Below are 14,804 nucleotides of genomic sequence, written 5' to 3' on the forward strand. Positions count from 1 at the left end.
CTCGTGTAGTCGTTCTTCGACGTCGTACTCGACGAGTCGAAATCCTGGGCTAGTGACCACTTTGGATCTAGGATGATGAGTGTGCAGTATTTGTCCCTGCTCAACACATGCAATTGAAATGGAATGTTGGAAATGATCGGCAATGGAAGAAATATATAAGAAAGCATAAGTTACGACGGCCGTGAGCGGATGTGTACTTACTCGGGAAAGACAGTCAGAAGAATGGTGATGCTCTCTTTGTGCATGAGCATGAAGTTACGGAGGTACCGCACCGCCTTGGTCCGTGTCCTTGAGCCGTCCTGGAGCTGGCTATCGCGCATGTAGTAGGGATCCGCTACCGCGATGTGGCGGGGTCTCTCTCTCGTTGATCTTCATCGAAGATTGATCGCGTATAGGCGGACCAAGTTATAGTCGAGCCGTTTCGAGTGAAATAGATTGAAGACGTCCTCGAACGCTATGAAGAAGATATCCGCGGGGTCTTCATTGACGAAGTTCTGGTCGGACGGCACCTTGACCGAGAACACCGGGTAATTTGGATCCTTTTCTTTAAGAAGGACGCTCTCTTGATAATGAATAGAGTGCTGCAAAGGGAGCATTTGTCCACTTGCGAGGTGTTCCATGTCCGGAGGCGGTATAGGTTTACCAGCTTCATGACACCGGGGCAAGCCATCCGGTGTAGGTGGTACCATGTCGTCGGCCGGATCCTCTTAGGAGCAGGCTGGCTCGAAGATGCGCCCTTCTTGGCTCCTCTCTTCCTTCCCTTCTTCACCTGACCTACTGGGGGTGCTTGTGGTGCTGATGGTGGTGCTTCGGTGCTGGTGGTGCTTCTGAGGTTGCTGGGGTTGATTTGGGTGGCTCCCGATGATCGTCTTACGCAGCGTGTTAGGGCTGAAAACGGTAGCAGGCTTGACTTGAGCTGGATTGCCAGCCTCCGGAGGAGTGTCTTGAGAAAGACCCGTGAAGACCAGGCGCTGCTTCGTGGATCGTAGGGGGACGACTAAGTTGATCGCCGTGTGTGCGGAAGGCTTGTTCATCCATAGGAGGCATGTACATATCTTGGCTGCAGGCGCCAGTGTTGATGTAGGCATCGATGTCATCATCATCATCTACATCGTTGCCATCAAGTGGCGCCATGTCCTGGACCTTAGGTGGTGGCGGTTGCGATGCCGCCGCTTGGCGTACCGTGCGTCTAGTAGACGGTCGTTGCGGTAGCGCTCCCAACAACTGTTTGTGGCGTACGGTGGTGACGGCGATCGTCGGTTCCTTCCGGGTGGCGGCGGCGACCGCCGGTTCCTTCAGGGTAGTGGGGCGGCGACCGCCGTTTCCTTAAGGGTGTCGTCGGCGGCGGCGATCTTGGGCCGGATGCTAGGGGAGGTGGCGCCGGTGCTTTTGTTGCCACTCGGAAGTCCCCCCCGACGAATCTGGTTCTTCGGCCATGTCATAAGCCATGAGGTGCAATCCCCAAGGGGCAAAACGTCGCCTTCGTCTGTGCCCGGAGGTTGAAAGGGGGATGGCGTAGCGGTACTCCGGCACTACCATTACCAACTTGACCTTCGCCACGTCTTCCGCCAATGTAGCGCCGTGCATAACGCGGGAAGCCATGACATAGCCGCTAGCAACTTCCACCAACTTGCCGCCGGGCTCCACCATTTGCAGAAGTATGCATTGTTCATCCTGAGTCAGGGGCGCCATGTTGGGCATCGTGAGATGGCAGTCATGAAAGGCATATATAGTTAAAGAAGATGACGCGAAGGAGTAACTAATGAGTTTACCTCCTTGATGGCGTCGATCTCGGCTACTGTCGATACAAGGGCGGCGGTTGGGGGCGTCGATGCGACCAGTTGGAGCTGCGGCGGCCGTTGGAGCTGCGGCGGCGTACGGTGGAGCCCGACGCCGGCGTCGGGTGGAGCGGCACCGTCGGCGACACGTGGAAGCTTGAGTTGCTGCCGCTAATGCTGGGCACATGTATCGGCCCCACTTGACCTCCCGGATTGCAAGCAGCTAACGCCTCCATCAACCCAGGGGGGATGGTCTGGCGTATCTTCTCTTCCAATAACTTGTTCATCATCTCCGTGTTCTCCAGGCTTTTCGGCCACCAGCTTCTCTAGTGACTCCACCTTCTTCTTCAGCTCCCGAACCTCGGATTTATCCTTAGCCGATGACCTCCTCTCCAGCTTTCTCGTCTTGGCATCCGATCCGTAGTACTCGGATAGCTTCATACTTGTGCCAAAGCCGGACACACGGCCACCCGACGTCGGTGGCTTGTCTAGCTCCCTCTCCTTGTATTTGTTCATCGCCCTGTTGAAAGGCGTGTCCCACGGTTCCGTCGACCCCTGGGACGACGGGCCAGCCTTCGTCAACTCTTCATCCTTCAAACAAAGGAACTTAAGGTTAGCCCATTGGGCTTCATTGCCTAATAAGATGAGCGAAATAATATAGAACTATCCTTACCAGGTACTTCTCGAAATCCCTCACGTCTTCGTGATCCGTAATAAATTCCCCCGTCTTCCAGTCTAAGTAGTAGCGGGACCGGACAAAGTTCCTAGCCTGTTCATCCTGGATTTTGTGCCAGGGGTTTTCTTTCCCCAGACGTACCATCTCGGCATCCTCCTTGTCCCAAGTGGGCTGTTTTCCTCGGTAACCGCCGCTTCCGCAATGGTGGGTCCCTAAGTTCAAATCCCGCATTTTCTTCCCAGTGCGGTCCATTTTTTAACAGCGTCACTCTCTAAGTAAGACTTGAATGCATTAAAGTCTTCTAAGGAGAGCGACGGGTCTTTGCTACTTATCCTCTCCCAGCTTTCACCGGCCTTGATCTTTCTCTTCAGCCGGTTCTTCCAGCTGCTCAAGGCGGTGCTCATCTTCGTGAGAGCTAAAGAGTCCACCTTCTTATTGAACGGCTCCGGGAACGTGTATCGTTGGTGAAGCTTCTGGAGGAGGGATTGGGCGATAGCCTCGTTCTCCTTGCTTCTGAGGTCATGAGTTAGGATCGGCACGGTTTCACGGACGATGCACCCTAGTTGCATGCCGTACCCTTTGGCAACCCACGAAGGCTCCATCGGTAGGACACTTTCGGAGACTACCGTGACAGCATCGGTGACGTTGGCGAGCACTTGCGGCCTCCGATCCCTCCTTGGCCTCCTCGCCGTCCTCTTCTTCTTACCCTCCTGAGGGTTGCCGCCGCTATCACCTTCCGTGCGGTTGGCCGCGTTCTCTTCACCGGTCGTCTCTTCACCGGTCTGGGTGGCGTCGTCCCAGGTATCGTCATCGTCGCCAGTGTCGGCGGCGGCCCCCCGGCCCTCTCCCTCGGAGGCAGTGTCCCGGCCCTCTCCCTCGGAGGCGGCGTCCCGGCCCTCTTCCTCATCGTCGGGCGACTCGGCGGCGGCCTTCCGGGGCTGCTCGTAGCCCTCCCAGAAGTCCTTGTTGGCCTCTCTCGCTTCTTCGTTCTGGCTCCTGGCTTAGAAGTGTTGCCCGACATGTTTATTTTTGCACTTCATTAAAAAGAGGCAACAAGTTAGTACAAAAGTCAACCAGAAAATTCGGCATGACTTTTGCTAATTTTTCTACGTAGGAGTGCCCATTTCTCAACCGAAACGGAAGTTAATCAACGCTTCGGGAGAAATGGGCAACTCAATGAAATCCCTGCAAAAATATCCACCATATATCGACCATACAAACTTGCCCATCTACAATACATCAAACAAAAGCCAACATAAACCTGGAGCATCTATTTCAGCATATTTTTTAACCTAGCTGGAGCAGTACAACAACAATTACTTTCTTAACCTGGAGCATCTACCACCTGGAGCACTACCACCTGGAGCACTACAAATCTGGAGCACTACCACCTGGAGCACTACAAATCTGGAGCACTACACAACCTGGAGCACTACAAATACCAGAGTACATTAAAGCTAGCACTTCACAAAGATATATGGGCAGTACCATTGGTACAGCATATAGCGAACACTGCACAAAAGCATATACAAGATAATGAGCATGAGCATGAGCATGATCATTTCATAAATGAATTCAAATAGTAGCATTTCATGTACTAGTAGCATTATAGAGCATAAACAAGCATACAAGCTTATAGAGCAAGCCAACCAGTAGCTACTGCCAACATGTGACTTCAAATGAAAATGCTATTATTCCAGATATAATTAAATAGCAGAAGCTTGAGCATCATATGGAAATGCTAGTGACTTCAAATGAAAATGCTATTACTCATAAATATACATTACAAAAGGCAGTAGCTAGTGACTTAAATTTTTTATAGATTCAAAGAGAATTATACCAATAGCTAATCAAATTTTAGTAGATAATTACTTAAATTTAAAAAGGCAGTATAGAGCAAGCCAACCAGTAGCTACTGCCAACATTGGTCAGGATCAGAGACAATGTAGTGATGGTTCTTGCTAGGCAGAGGCATTTTTGGTAGGTCTGTCATATTGATAGGCAGAGGAATATTCTTGCTAGGCAGAGGCATTTTTGGTTCAGGAATATATACTATATATATACTAAAACCATCTATTTAATCAGTGGCCAGAGGTGAACTAAAACCATTTATGCATTCTCATCTTGCAACCAGGGAGCATGAGCATGATCATTTCATAAATGATTTCAACCAGGGAGCATGAGCATGATCATTTCATTTTAATTTTAATTTAAACAAACTTCATTCTTTTTCAGAGAGAACTTCAAGAACTTTATTAGCTCTACTACAAGCAATGAATTAAAAAACAGCAAGCAATGAATTAAAAAAAATAGCAAGCTTGACATCATTTATTTTGCATTATTCTTCACAACATTTATTTTGCTACAACATTATTCTTGATAGCATTTATTTAGATATATGGTTGATTACTCCAAGTTAGGAAGCAATAAAGCTTAAGTGTTCTTCTTTTACAACATTCATAAATGATTTCAACCAGGGAGCATGAGCATGAGCATGATCATTTCATTTTAATTTTAATTTAAACAAACTTCATTCTTTTTCAGAGAGAACTTCAAGAACTTTATTAGCTCTACTACAAGCAATGAATTAAAAAACAGCAAGCAATGAATTAAAAAAATAGCAAGCTTGACATCATTTATTTTGCATTATTCTTCACAACATTTATTTTGCTACAACATTATTCTTGATAGCATTTATTTAGATATATGGTTGATTACTCCAAGTTAGGAAGCAATAAAGCTTAAGTGTTCTTCTTTTACAACATTCATCTAGTCACTTTGTTTTTCTTTCACAGTACATCTAGGCATTTTAAAGCTTATGCTTGTTGGAGAAATGGAGATTAGCTATCTTATAAACAAATAAACAAATAATTGTTTACTGCAAAACACAAGATACCAATTAATTGTTTACTGCAAAACCAACCTACCAAACATATAAACAAATAATTCACATTGCATTAGTATTTCTTCTTGTTTATTCAGCCTTCTTAGATGAAATAATCTTCACTACATTGCATTAGGATTCAATCAGACGATTACATGGACAAATGCTACTCTAGGGATGCTATAAGATGAAATAATCTTCACTACATTGCATCCCAAAAGCACCAGAAAGAAGGACTAATCGAGCACAGGATTGGGGATGGGCACAGGGCAGGATTGGGGATGGGCACAGGGCAGTGGAGAGGGGGACAAGGGAGTGGGGACAGGGGAGAGGGGCTCTCACCGAACGGCGGCGGTGCAGGGTTGCGGTGGCGGCGGCGTTGTCCTCCTCCTCCTCTGCGGCGGCGTGGCGGTCCTCCTCCTCGGTGGCGGTGTGGCGGTCCTCCTCCTCCTCCTCTGCGGCGGCGTGGCGGTCCTCCTCCTCGGCGGCGCGGCGTGGCGGTCCTCCTCCTCCTTGATCTGCGGCGGCGGCTCGGGGTTGGGCGTCCTGCTCGGCGGCGGCGTGGCGGTCCCCTTCCTCCTCCTCCTCAGCGGCAGCGGCGCTTGGCGGTGGCGGTGGTTGCGAGAGCAGTGGCGCTAGGGTTGGCTCGTTGTCGGGGAAGAAACTGCTAGTGTGGGGAGTGGGGAAGAAAGGTTCAAGTTATTTCACCAAGTGTCTAAATTCTGTGGCGCACCCCTCTAAGTGCGCCACAGAATTAAGCATTCTGTGGCGCATCAGCTCTTTCATGCGCCACAGAATTCCTTAATTCTATGGCGCACCTAAAGTGGCATGCGCCACAGAATTTAGACACTTAGCAAAACAAAACGGGTTACTGCTGTGTCCTGACAGATACATAGTACTAGTCTAGTGGTTAAGGCCAATGTTAGGCCATTAGTAGCCAGGTTCGAACCCTGGCTGCCACACAATTTTTCTTCCTTTTTTTCATATTTTAGTTACATTTCAATAAATAACACAACATTATTTAGTAATTAGTAGAGAGAATTATAAATTACTTGTCTCATACAAACATGTTCTTGTTTCTCTCACACACACATGCATGTACTTGTCTAACACACACACTCACACACATGTGATAGACCAAAAAAAGATCTTCTTCGTCCTGGCAACGAGCTCTAGCGTCTCTTCGCAATCTTCTTGCCCTTTCGGTTGTTGGCGGTTGAATACTTTATGCCGGCCACCTTGAGATTTCTTCGCGTGAACGGACAACCTTTAGAGGGTAGGGAGGTCTTCCTTCTTACTTTACTAGTAGTAGGCATGTCGAAGTGCCTGTCGAATTCCTCCTCCATCTTCGGGTCACTGTTCTTGTCCAAGTCTTCCTCGTTGGCGTCTCCTTGCATTCCTATGATGCTCCTCTTGCCCCTCCCCACGACAACACGGCTAGGCCTCGACGGATCGGTGATGAAGAAGCATTGGTCAACTTGGCTACCGAGTACCCATGGCTCATTTTTCGCGGATGCGTTCTTCGATTTTGCATCGGGTATAACCATGGTTGTGAAATATCGGCCTTCTTTTTCGACCTTCTTGGCCCATCTCACACGAAACATTGGCACCGTCTCTCCACAGTAATTGAGCTCCCATATCTCCTCGATCCTTCCAAAAAATCTTTCCTTGACATTAGTCTCGTCATCGGCGTATGACAGCATAGTTACTCCTGAGTTTTGATTTTCACTATTTCTGTCCTTTTCCTCGATGTAGAATCTGTAACCGTTGATGTCGTACCCCTGATAGGTCCTTACGTTATGCGCGGGTCCCTGTGATAAGGTGTATATGAGTTTTTCATCTTCGGTAGAAGGCGTATTTCTCTGTGCTTCAACCAGTTGAGTTTGCTTGAACCAACGCGTGAAGCTGGAGTTGTGCTTTTTGGTTACGTCTCCCATCTTCCTCGGCCGGCCCATATCGATGTAATTCTGCTCGACCATGCTTTTGTGCTCTTGCACGAAAGGTTCGGTCAGTTTTAAGTGTTGTAGCGCGACCCGGTGAGCCCTGTCAAAGTCGTCGCGTCGATTTTCAATGCCGACATGGACTGAGCGGTAGCCCTCGCGGTGACCGACTCCAGCGAGCCTCCCGAGGTGCGTCCTGGGGGGTAGACCAACATGATCCTCGTCGTCCTCGGTGCTTAGATAATGCAGCAGAAGGAGATGCACTCGTAGGTTAGAAACCCCTTGGCCATGCTTGCGTCTGGACGGGCCCTATTGCGAACGTATCCTTTCATGACACCGTTCTGCCTTTCGAAAGGCATCATGTTGTGGAGGAACGTTGGGCCGAGCTGCTTGATGTCTTCAACGACATGGAGAAGAAGATGGACGCATATATCACAGAATGCAGGCGGGAAGTAAATCTCGAGCTCACATAGTATCACCACGATCTCATCCTGTAGCATCTTGAGCTGGCTCACGCCGATCGACTTCCTGGTGATAACGTCAAAAAAGTTGCATAGGCCAAACAGTGTATCACGGACGTGCTCGTCCATTATGCCTCGGATCGCAACGGGAAGTATCTGCGTCATTAGCACGTGGCAATCGTGAGACTTCATCCCGGTGAACCTCTTCTTCGCTACGTCCATATATCTGCTTATATTCCCCGAGTAACCGTGAGGAACTTTCACTCCTAGGAGGCACCTGAAAATTGCTCGAGCTCCTCCGGACTCGTTGTGAAAGCGTGCAGCGGGAAGCTGCACCGCGTTCTTCTTAGCCCTTTTACGGAGACGTTGAGTCCCTTCCGTCTGATCATCATCATCATCATCATCATCGTCAGTATCGGGGGCTTGAAGATCTTTCCTGATGCCAAAATGTTTAAGATCGTATCTTGCTTTCGGTCCATCCTTGGACTTTTCTGAGTTGCAAAGAGTGCCAAGCGGACTCTCGGTAACGTTCTTCGTAATGTGCATGACATCGAGGCTGTGGGGCGTGTGGCGGACCTTCCCGTACTCCAAGTCGTGGAAAACAGACCTCGCTTTCCATACACCGAGCAGCGGCTCGCTTCGGTCGCTTCTTTCCGGCGCTGGGCACTCCTTCCAATTTTTCGAAGATCATCGATTTCTGCGCCGCTCCTCGGGCGTGGGGGTCCATCGGGCTCATCTTTACCATTGAACAGATCACCGCGTTTTCTCCACGGGTGATCCAAGCGAAGCCACCTTCGAGCACACAGGTAGACGGTTTTCGAGGACCCGGGATCCCTTGGTAGTTGTAGATGCGGGGTATCGTCCATGCACTTCACACAGCCGTTGAATCCGTGGCCCACCTGGCGGATACATATGCGTAACCAGGATAGTCCGTGACCGTCGTGATCAACGCGGCTCTCATATCGAAATAAGTTCTAGTGTAGGCGTCCCACGTACGGGGTGGCGTCTTCCACAACGTGTCTAACTCCTCTTTCAGCAGCCCGAGATACAAATGCATGTCGACACCTGGTTGTTTCGGCCCCTGAATGAGAATACTCAGGTGTATGTACCTTTGCTTGGTGCACAGCCACGGGGGTAGGTTGTAAGGCCATACAAACCCGGGCCAGGTGCTATGCGTGCTACTGCGGTTGCCGAACGGATTGAGTCCATCGGTGCTCATACCCAGCTGATGTTCCTTGCGTCGCCCCGAACCTAGGGAAGGCGATGTCCAATGCTTGCCACCGTCCAGCGTACGAAGGGTGTGTCAGCATATAGCCCATCTCCGGATCTTCTTCGGGCTTCTGCCTTTCCGCGTGCCATTGCATGAGCTTTGCTTCCTTAGGGTCCACGAAATACCGCTGCAGACGGGGAGTGATAGGAAAGTACCATACCACCTTTCGAGGTACCTTCTTGTTCCCAACCTTGTACCGTCCGTGGCCACACACCGGACATGTGGTTCTGTCCTTGTACTCGCACCTATAAATCACACAATCATTAATGCAGGCGTGGTATTTTTCGTGCGGTAGGTCAAGGGGACACACGACTTTCTTGGCCTCCTCGGTACTACTTGGCAATGTGTTCCCCTCCGGGAGACGATCGTGCCAGAATTTTAAGTTCTTGCTGAAGCTGGAATCGGTCCACTTGTTCTGCGTCTTCATCTGCAGGTAATCAAGCATTACATGCAAGCGCGTATCCTGCGGACGACACCCAGGAAAGATCGGAGTCATCCCATCTTTCTCCATTTGCGACAGCTTGGCTCTCTCTCTAGCTGCAACTCTATCGTTGCTCATCTCCTGGAGGAGAAGATCTTGAACATGAGAGTCCCGCAAGGACGAAATTAGCGGGGTCGCGCCGGAATCTTCTTCTTCATCATGATGATGTTCTCCGCCGGCATCTTCTTCTTCATGATGATCTTCTCCGCCGACTTCTTCTTCATGATGATAGTCCCCGTCGGCATGTTGATAGTCTTCTTCATGATGATAGTCATCTCGCTCGACATGGTCTTCATGCGCACCATTTGATGGGGCCGGCCGCGCCTGGTTGTCTTGCATGAAACCGCGCCTCAGCAGGTGCTCCTCCAGTTGTCCGGAATCAGGGTTGATCCAGCGCTCGAGTTTGCATGATCGACACGGACATCTTATCTGGCGCCTATTGTTCCGAATCATGTCCTCCTTCGCGTCTATCTTGTATCTAGAGATTCGAGCGGAACTCATCGAGAGGACCATGCTTGCCTGCAAATGGTATACATAGAATAGGAAATTAGAACCGCACCAAATGCACACACATGCATGGGCCGTACCTCTCCTCAAGGTATTACATGGAGCGGAAAAATTTGGCATGACCTCTCCTCAAAGTAGGACATATGGGTAGTGCAAAACTTGCCGAAACGGAAATGAATCAACATTTCGGCAAACATCCATGCACCACACCGGCACACACAAGCGCTTCACCTGCAACAAGCATCCATACACACGACGGCCACACAAGATCTACAAGCATATGCATGTCTCCTCCAAGCATATGTATGTCTCCTCCAACTACTCACCTTCTAGATTCGATACCGAGACGAGACCGCGATCGATGAGTTCGAGAGGAGGAGAGAGTATGGAGAGCCTTCTCCTCAACTCCAATTAAGTATCAACCAAAGTAAGTGCAATAAATACCCAAGCAAGTGAAAAGTAGAGACAAAATGGTATGAGAGAGAAGGGGGGGACGAGCTAGATGGAGGAAGAAGAATGGCTTGTGTAGTGTGGTAGGTGGGAGGTTGGCTCACTTTTGTATATCTGGTTCGCTAATTCTGTGGCGCACCTGAACAAATGCGCCACAGAATACCTTATTTCTGTGGCGCACGAGCCAAGCTGCGCCACAGAATAGCTTATTTTTGTGGCGCACTGTGGCCGTGCACCACAGAATATCTTATTTTTGTGGCGCACTGTGGTACGTGCGCCATAGAAATAGTAAAACCAATGATTGGGGGTGTCAGCTGGTGGGGCCCACCAAGTTTTTGTGGCGCACGGTTCTTTGGTGCGCCACAAAATTAAGCTATTTTTGTGGCGCACCTTGCCTGGTGCGCCACAAAAAAAGTTTCTATGGCGCATTTTTCGTGGTGCGCCACAGAACTAAGCTCCGCCTATAAGGGTTTTCCTACTAGTGTAAGTAACGATAATTTTGAGAGCCTTTGGTCAAATACAAGTTTTTGATCAAATGCTCGGGGGCTGCTTTGCAAAAAGGAAAACCTCGAGTATGTCAAGATAGAAAAGGCGAGAGACTATGATAAAATGCGAGCATTTGCCCATAGCCTCGGGGGCTACTCCCATTGTGAGCGTTGGTCGCGCACCCGAGAAAGACAAAAGAACTTGAAAAAGATGACAATATAGCGACAAAAGGCGTTAAAGTGCTGAGCCTACAACCAAGTACAATTCCTTGGCTGTAGCCTCGGGGGCTACTCCCATCGGGAACGCTGTTCGCGTGTCCAATGAAATTATAAAGAGTATGATGAGCATATTTCGAGTTATACAAATAACTCTTCATATATTCCCATCGGGAGGGCAAGATAAGTCACCCGTTGACTCGAATAAATGTGCTATTCAAGTAGCCGAAAAAGAACTCGACAATATTCTCAGAGCGCCTCAGTCGCGGATAATCTCTGAATGCCGCAAAACTTTGCGAAGATAAGTCCCCGGATCCGTCCTGAGCGGCGTGGCACCGTCTCTGACGATGGCTTGCTACTTTTTCCGTATCAACAGATACAAAGAAAAATCCTAACGGACGCGTTAGGCACCCGATAAAACATGACTGGAACTCGGCATATGGTAAGATCTTAAGCGGCACATGTCGAGTTACGCCAGTATCTCGAGATCATGTCCAGGGCCGTGATCTTGAAGTAGGTTTTTACGGATTTCCACTAGAGCAGTTAACTAGTACCTGATCCGTCAGATGAACTAGTCCCAATTATCGTTATCCCTGTACAATATATGACTGTTTTATTAAAGATATGTGATAACTCGAAGAAGTTATATGACGATTGTAAAGTTGGAGATTTTCCCTGATTCATCGATCCAAGCAAAATCTCGGGGGCTACTGACATAGGCATCCCCAATGGGCCTACCGAAGATGGTACCCGGGGTTTACTGAAGGCCCACAGATCGAAGAATATGAAATTCGGAAGCCTAATTAGTTGTTAAAGAAAGATAGAGTTGTATTAGGAAATACAGAGATTTGTAACTTTACGGGTTGGACTCAAAGAGTCTCCCGGAATCTGTAAACTTGTGTAATACGATACCCTCGGCTCCGCCTCTTATATAAGGGGGAGTCGAGGGACAAAGAGAGGATCGAATCAATTGTCAACATAACCCTAGTTTCTTAGTCGTCGAGTACTTTTCGGCTGAAACCTTCGAGATCTACTTGCCCTCTACTTCCAACTAAACCCTAGTCTACAATCCGTAGGCATTGACAAGTTAATCCCTTATCACCCGCCCCCTCTCTCTCCCTCTCCCTCTCCCTCTCCCTCCCTCTCCTTCTCCCTCTCCCTCTCCCTCCCCCTCCCCCTCCCTCTCCCTCTCCCTCTCTCTTCCTCTCTCCCTCTCTCTCTCCCTCTCCTCCCTCTCTCTCGCTCTCTCTCTCCCTCTCTCCCTCTCTCCTCCCCCTCCCCCTCTCCCCTTCCCCTCCCCTTCTCCCTCTCCCTCTCCCTATCTGTCTCCCTCCCTCTCTCTCTCTCCCTCTCTCTCTCTCATTGGCTGATCCAAAACCTGCCAAAAGAGGCGGCACACCGGTGATACATTTTTTCATGCTTGGACATATGAAGACATCATTCACTGATGGTTTGAAGTCAACCAAGCCCTTACCAATGCCAGAGGTATCTGGCTACATTTCATCCGATACATAGTTTGGCCTATAGTGACAAGTTGCGATCTTATTTGAAGTGAAGCTTTAGTGAACGCTTATTCCAAGAACTAATGGAGCTTGCACTGGCGTTAAAAAAGGAATGGTTGTTGTTGATGTTGTATGAGAAGAATGGGGTTTGACTCATGTTACATGTACTTGATGTTGTGTGATAGTTATGAACTCACTATCGTAATTACTATCGTGAGAACCTATCACGTGTGCTTACTGCAATAAGAACTTGTTATATTTTAATTAATATTGTGTATACGACCTCAATTGGTGATGAAAATTATGCATGAGACTTCTTATTGTTATTACTATTATGTTGTTGCTGTCATTTGTGGCGAAGATTATGCAGGACGCTTGTGTGTTTTTTGGTCATATTCTTTAGATGTTGTTATCGGTGATATATACCATTCTCAACATATTATTTGTTTACTGTCAAGATTACCACAATGTTGTAGTTGTTGTGTACATTTTAATGGCCATTTTGTATGTTTACTGGAACTTCCATGGTGGTTACACGATATTATCTTTCCCTTTTTATTGTTAAGTGATATAAAGTTATTCAAATATATTCCATGTTGTATAGCCAATATTTTTTAAAACATGTGATGAACGGTAAAATGATCATACTCCCATACACATGTAGTTCAACATTTTTACCATCCAAACGGAAACAGTGGCATTGGACCTCAACAATATAATGTGATATTGGCATTGGAGCCAAAACTATACAACACTTTTGATTGTCAACATCCAAACAGAGTCTTAGATGCTTTGCCATCCAGATGAACTCTCAAGCATCTTGCCCACAAGTAAATGCCAAAATGCATAAATTGAGCGGTTTGCTTACACGACTCTATTATTAGTACAACAGGGGAAATCAAATACATAAATATTACTAATAAGGCTGCAACAATCATGTAGGTGACTGAAAAGGAATTTTTTTTTGCATTTGTTGAGAACCTTGCATGTATTATTAGTATAGAAAATGAGGAAAACCAGCGAAGTGGTTGTATAGTCTAACAGAACGAACGGGTACAAGAGCCCCGCTATGAGCCACGACCGAAAACCTGAAAACCCCACTAAACACGCCTTGCATAAGACACAGAGAAGAAAAGAAACATAAACACAAAAAACTGCAACGGGTAGGCGCGCGCTGGGCAGGGAGAGGCGACCTCTGGCTCGCCTCGGCCTTAATCTGTTCAATTATCCCGTTGATCGGCTTAATTAAAGATCTTGTCGAATATCCTGGCATTTGTTTCTTTCATGCCAGATCGGCCATGCTGTGACCCATCCGGATCATCGCGCTGGCCCCTGCATAGTGGCCCTGCCAAGTCGGCAGCAATATCGGAGAGATCGATTCATCAAAGGCAGGACCTGCTACATCTTTGCGAGCATCGACGTCAGTCCCGAGCAAGCACCTGGGGTGCAAGTAGATGTTGCAGGGAACGCATTGGTAGCGCCCAAAACAGTTGGTGCCACATAGCGTGCATGGGACCGGCGCGCCGACGGCGAGCACGAAGGTGTGCGCCGTGTGCATGGGCGACGGGGCCGTGGCCGACAGCTGAGAGCAAATAGGGTGCACGCAGACTTTGCAGGTGCGGCAGCCGTAGAGCGTGCCCTGGATGGACTGCTCGCACAGGTCGCATGTGGCACCATCCATGGGCCCGGCTCGGTCGAACGTGAGCGGATGCTGGCCGTGGAAGGCGAAGGTCGCGGCCGGCGGGCAGGTGGCACAGAACTCGTGCAGGTCGAAGTCGCAGAGGTCGCAGCGGTAGTGTGAGCCTACGCCGAGGCAGCTGCAGCCGTCGCAGCGGAAGCTGCCGCCGGTGTCGCGGAGCACCAGGGGGTGCTTCCAGTGGGCGATGTGGCGTATCTCCTTGGACATTATGAACGTACAGATGCGTTGGGGGAATGGTGTGAGAGGTGGAGTTGAGCTGAGCCGAACGTGTCGTGTACTAGTATAGAGGCGGAACGGGAGACAAGAAGAAGCATATGGAGACTTTGAGCCGCGCGCTCAGTTGGGCAAGGACGCGTTTCTCTCGTCTCGCTCGGTCTGGTTGGACGACGTGCTTCGCACACTCGCAGCGCTTGGACCTAGTGTTGTCTCCATAAGTTTTGAGCAAGTTCGTACAG

At 48.9% G+C, this 14,804-nt stretch overlaps 1 protein-coding gene across 1 annotated transcript; it reads right to left on the reverse strand.

The window, feature by feature from the left end:
* Positions 1-13,932: 13,932 nt before the first annotated feature.
* Positions 13,933-14,556, reverse strand: LOC127347913 (uncharacterized). Its single transcript, XM_051374048.1, has one exon. The coding sequence runs from the start codon at positions 14,554-14,556 to the stop codon at positions 13,933-13,935; it is 624 nt and encodes a 207-aa protein (XP_051230008.1).
* Between the last annotated feature and the right edge of the window lie 248 nt (positions 14,557-14,804).

This window comes from Lolium perenne, chromosome 4, assembly GCF_019359855.2.
Source record: "Lolium perenne isolate Kyuss_39 chromosome 4, Kyuss_2.0, whole genome shotgun sequence".
Classification (NCBI taxonomy): Eukaryota; Viridiplantae; Streptophyta; class Magnoliopsida; order Poales; family Poaceae; genus Lolium; species Lolium perenne.